At 34.2% G+C, this 5,757-nt stretch overlaps 1 protein-coding gene across 1 annotated transcript; it reads right to left on the bottom strand.

The window, feature by feature from the left end:
- Nucleotides 1-22: 22 nt before the first annotated feature.
- On the bottom strand, nucleotides 23-3,182 carry LOC121310930 (sortilin-like). Its single transcript, XM_041243831.1, has 4 exons — nucleotides 3,126-3,182; nucleotides 2,610-2,762; nucleotides 929-1,026; nucleotides 23-166 (listed from the first exon to the last, which is right to left on the bottom strand). The coding sequence occupies exons 1-4, from the start codon at nucleotides 3,154-3,156 to the stop codon at nucleotides 56-58; spliced, it is 393 nt and encodes a 130-aa protein (XP_041099765.1). The 5' UTR covers nucleotides 3,157-3,182; the 3' UTR covers nucleotides 23-55.
- Between the last annotated feature and the right edge of the window lie 2,575 nt (nucleotides 3,183-5,757).

The following is a 5,757-nucleotide window of genomic DNA, read 5'->3' as shown; positions in this document are numbered from 1 at the left end:
TCGAAGACATACATGAAGTCCTTCTAAACTTGTTTAAATTAATTATTAACTGTCACTATAACTCACCATGTGCAATTACCAAACCAACAGCGCTTGGATCAGAAAGTGGAAGCATTGGCGCCAACTGATTAGATATGCTGTACTCCCCATGTATGTGAAGGCTGCACTAAAGTGAAAAATGAATAATATTCACATTTATCAGTTGAAGTTGTAAGTAATTGTTTTTATCTTATTAAAGTTTTTTTTTTTCCCCCATCTAGAGTATTTGAACATAAGAAAGTTTTGGGAACCAGAAGAGGTCATGCAGCCCATTAAACAAGAGCCCTTTCTCTTGTTAGCACATCATTCGCTTCTACTAGGTGGATATCATTTAATAGAACCTAGATGTTCTCTGTTTTAGATCCTACTACTTCACCTTGCAGACTATTCCATGTATTTATAATTATCTGTTATTTAATTCATTCATTTATTATCTATTCATTTTGTAGACTTTAAATGACAAAAACATATTTGTATCTTTGATAAATCCCCTAGATATGGCGATCATTTTAAAGATGCACATTCCTATCTTTTATTTAACTGAGTCAACCATAACCAAGTATAAAGTTATAGTAAAGCTTACACACCACCCTCTGACATTTATTTGGACTGTCCCAAATCTGTTGCAGTATTCTAAAAACTACTACTAATTGTATTATTGTTTGGATTGTCAGTGTTAGGTCATGTTGTGCTTTTCTGTATAAGGTGTGTAAGGCAGAAAAATAAACAATTCAGTCATCAAAACAGTCTTCAAAGTGATGGCTTTGCTCCCAGGTCAACAACCACAAGGATAGTGTGAGAAACCACTTTGAACATGCTTAGATGTAGCCACAGAGCACTAACTATATGAACTGACGGTTATTGCATAGTATCCCAATGTACTACTAACCCTCTTGTTATCTGATGCACATTTAACATCAGCTGGCTTGTTTAAGGGATTCCACTCTCCTCCTCTGTCGTAGGTTATAACAGACCGAATGCTGCCATCTGGAACAATAGGACAAATACATTTTTGTTTTATCTAGCATTTCATGATTTTTTTTTCAAACTCAAGTCACTTAGCTTGTGATTTGCCCTTGTACTTCCTGAGAACACAAACGTTATTCTGTACTAAACAAGCAAAACCTAAAAGTAGTACTTAACCCTTTGCAATCCAATTTATTTTCACACGAGCTGTTTATTTTACATACACTGCTTAAAAGGATTTTTTTTCACAGTAAAACAGGTTTAAAAAGCATATTAACAGGACATTCAGTACTGCATCTCCAGCCCCGCCCCACCCCTTGTTCACTGTATTTATCATGTACCTCTTCATAGTCGTGCATACTGATAAATCATCTCCTGATCACTCGTTTTATCACCAAACGCCTCAATAATGTGATCCAAGTCATTATTTTATTACTATAACATCTCAAAAAGCTCTGCAAATGTCTGTGATACTCTTTGATGCGAAAGCAGCTATCTTGTTTGTTTATGTCCATGTTATCTCTGTGGTGCAGGGGCTATGTGTATTGCTCAGATACGCCCCCTTTTTTTTCGGCTTCTCTCGGCTCCTATGGGACTCACTTAGCCATTGAAAGGTTTTCTCTGCTTTTTCCAGAGAAAAAACAACCAGAGACCTGTGCTTTACGCCTCTTTGATGATGTAGACATGGTCCGACATCGGACCAGAAAGGGAAAATTGTAATGTCGGACCTGGTCCAAAACAGGACCGCAATGGGTTAATTCAGTACACATACAAATATAAAGATAAAAATGATTTATTGTTGTTCTTAAAAGGCAGCTATGTAGTTTTTAGTTTTTTTAGGTCATTACTCTGTTGAAAACTCTTGGCAGCTGGAAAATGGAAATATCTTCTAAATAAAGTGACTTTACACCCTTAGGTTGATGGCTAAGATATTTAAAAATAGATTGTAAGTTACTGTAACTTTCTTTTTAGCTGAGTGGCCTGTCAAATGATCCATCTAAAGTCATACATAGAGTCGATCGTGGAGAGGAAGTAATATTTATTTCATACAACTATTTATTTTAAATCAAGAAATTACTGGAGATTTTCTGTGTTGCATTGTGTGTGTCAGTTACAATCTGGCCTAAAGCACAGAGAAACTAGTTAGCTGTGTTTATTTTACACTATGCAGAACAACTGGAAAAACAGGTAGTGCTGCCCTGCCGGTGAGAGCTGCTGCTTGTCAGCAGTTTATACATTAATGCACAAGCATGCAGACCATGGAGCTTGTGAAGCGATAACAAACAGAAAATCTTATATTACCAAGTGCTTACAGTTAAAACAATAACTGTTATAACTGTTGAATCTTTTTGCTATGTAGATCTAATGCAGTATGGGCAGTTTTGAAATAAGCACATACGTAGAGTATAACAATACCTGAAAGCAAAGTCAACAATTGATCTTTTTGGTCAAATGTGATCCTAAAAATTTAGCAATTTCACAAATAATCTGCACATATTATGTGACACACAGCATACGAACGGAAACAACTGACATTGCACATTTAATTCAATAAATCATATGAATTACATTCCGAATGTTGTGAAAAGCTCAGAGTTCCATACCTTCATCGAGGACGTTGGTAAGATAAACTCCACGAAGTGAGGTTATGTTGGTAAAGTCACTTTTTCCGCTGGCTGCAAACAAGTGACGCTCCAGTGACTTTGAGTAAAGGACACCACGGTCATCCGATGTGTACACCATGCCAAAGTCAGTGTCTACAACAGTGAAAAAACAAATAAAGACAGTTTATGAGAAGAATAGCTTTTTGTTTTAATAATAAATAAGAACAAATTAATTAGGAAAAAAAGAAAAAGCTGTCAGCTTCATGGGGCGTTATTTGATGCTATAGTATATTTACTTTTTGAACAGGGTTTTGAACAATCTGTATATAAATCAGTAAATCAATCACCATTCATCAGTCTCAAAATCTACTTTCTCTTCACACTAACGCACCTCTTAAATCTACATCTTGGTATTCAAAATAACAATTCTCTGAAGCAATAGCACCAGTTAACACCATCTTGTTTGCATTTAGAAAATAAAATCCTTAAGCTTGAATCAGTGCCAACAATACCTACCTCCTGGTTCATCCACATGCATAAAAATCATATCCTCATCTGCTTCAAGCACTGAATAAAACTAGAAAAAAAAGGAAAACCATGCATTTTTTTAGGCTTTAATTATTTCAGACATGTTTTACTGTTGGTGATAGCAATCTATGTACAAGTTTACTGTGGTAATTAAACAGAATATTGTAGTTAAACAGAATATTTTACCTTGTTTTCCAATACATTATTAGTGTAGTGCGCTAAAATATAATAATAATATTTTTAAAGGGCAACTTTTTCTAATTGTCACTTTGATTGGTGCATTCGGGTAACTTCCAGGAAAAAAAATAAAAATAAAAAAATTCTATTGGTTGTTTAAACTGAAAATATCAGTTGTGTTCTTCTTGACATGCAGAATTAAAATGTTGTTTAGCAAATGTGATGTTGACACAGGAACTAACCCATAACCATGCTAATGGTTATGAAAATGTTGAGCAGATACTGGGCCACATTCACAAGGCTTTAACAGAGCAAAAAAGAATACTAGTTAAGTTGAAATATAAAAGTCAAGCAGATTTATAAACCATCCCCCCAGACATATTAAATGACTACAGATAAATATAAGTACAGTAGATCTATCAGGTTTTCTGCTGCCTGGGCTTACTGAAATGAAAGGTAAAGGCAACCATGGTGAAGAAATATAGCATTACCTAATGCACAATTCCTTCATCACAGAAGAAAGTTAAGTATGTATGTGTGTATATATACACACACATACATATATATATATATATATATATATATATATATATATATATATATATATATACACATACATACATACACATACACACACGCGCACACACACACACACACACACACAGAGGATGTTTTATTTAAAAGATTACAGAATAATAAATTTGAATATTTGATTTCCTTTTCCTTATCCCTATATATATATGAACAGAGTGGAATCTAACAATAGTCATGTGATAGCTCTGACCTTGACTGACATATGGGAGCTGTAATAAGGTGAATGATTTCAGTTGAGTGTTTTACTGTTCTTTTACTGTTAAATGATTACTGTCAAAAATCAAGCAACATTTTTTTTTTTTTTTTTTTTTGGTTGAAATATATACTGAAATAAAATCATACAAAATGTGCCGAGAATTATTTAAAGAAAAACATCCTGTTGAGGAATATGGGGAGCCATCATCAAAGCCAGCCATTCATAAGTTAGTGCAGAAATGAAGGGAGACCGGTTCTGTCCAGAACCTCAGCAGCAGCTGCGAGCTGTGTACTGGAACTGGATTGAATGATGTCAGCAGTGTTTAAATGCCAATGGTGAACAGTTTCAACACCTCCTGTAGATGCATTTACATATTTATATAAAAGGTGTATTTTACTTAAGTTCTGAATTATACTTATGCTGTTAAATTTGTAAAACACCCTGTATATATCCCACCCCAAGGGTGGGTATTACATTCTCATTTATCAGACAGCAACTATGTGAGGTTTGACAGCTCGTGCTGGGGTCATGCTGGGGTCGCGCTCTGTTGCTGGTGTTAATGAGCGCGTGTTTCCCGTATCAACCAGCCATATATTACAGGAAGTATCAACTGGATGAGCCCATTGAAAAAATTGCTCACCAGTTATTATATACCATTATTATACCCCTAGAATGCAATGATGATGATTTATATTACATGTTTTAACACTATGGTGGATACATCAAATCTTTTGTTCTATATCACATTTCTAAATCACACTGAGTATTATTGGATGACGCTGAAGAGGCTGGTAAAAAGAAGACAGTCCTGAAGTACTGAGCAGTAGTCAAATAGGAATTTAATTTAAACTTATGTCATTGAAAGTAATTTATGCATTTAACCCTTTAAGGACCCCGATCGTGCAAACACGATAACAAAAAAGCACTTTGTTTTGATGACTTACAGGGCCACCGTACTTTGCAGTACAGGCTTGAAACACACATGAATGGACAGTGGAGGGACTCACATTCACTTCCTGATAGTGATGTCACTGAGTAGGGCATTTAGTGTCTAAAGGGCGGAGACTGTTTACAGCAGCCAGAAAAAGACAAAAGCAGAAACAAAACGTCACAGAAACTTGTTTAGCGCAAATTTAAAAAATAAAAGGAAAACACTGTAAATCTGATCTGATTTGACTTATAATTATATTAGAACATTTATTCTGTCTCGTGTTTAATATATATGTTACTACAACATTTATAAATATCAAGAAACTAGTGGATATAAGCATATACTATTTCATGAACTAAATATGTATCAGGTATGTTTTTTTTTTCCTTATTACTGATAATAATGAAATGAGTAACTATTATTGTATTTATAAATATTTATTTTGATTAATTAAACCAAGAGTAGTGTCCATTATTGCTTAAAAGACCCTGATAATAAACGTGTATTATGTCATTGAAATCACTCAGGTGAAACAATGCCTTGTAATTTGCCCAAACATCAATATCTTTTCAACAAAACTTTCAGGAAGTATAGTAAGGCCCCTCAGGTCATAGAATAATAAGTTTTCATTTTATACATAAAATTAAAAAATTATCAAACAAAAAACGAATTATTGTGTTGGAGAAAAAAAAAAGCGAAAAGTTTACATGGTTTCTGAAGTA

This window comes from Polyodon spathula, unplaced genomic scaffold (genome assembly GCF_017654505.1).
Source record: "Polyodon spathula isolate WHYD16114869_AA unplaced genomic scaffold, ASM1765450v1 scaffolds_2856, whole genome shotgun sequence".
NCBI classification, from domain to species: domain Eukaryota; kingdom Metazoa; phylum Chordata; class Actinopteri; order Acipenseriformes; family Polyodontidae; genus Polyodon; species Polyodon spathula.
The sequence above is the reverse complement of the archived record's forward strand: the minus strand, read 5'-3'. Positions and strand labels throughout refer to the sequence as shown.

What these genes read in the sequence shown, in the direction of transcription:
- LOC121310930 (XM_041243831.1), bottom strand. Translation starts at nt 3,156, where the DNA reads ATGATTTTTATGCATGTGGATGAACCAGGAG. An exon ending in TACCAACGTCCTCGATGAAG is followed by an intron (nt 1,027 to 2,609) that starts GTATGGAACTCT and finishes CTATTGTTCCAG; the next exon opens with ATGGCAGCATTCGGTCTGTT. An exon ending in GTGCATCAGATAACAAGAGG is followed by an intron (nt 167 to 928) that starts GTTAGTAGTACA and finishes TTTTCACTTTAG; the next exon opens with TGCAGCCTTCACATACATGG.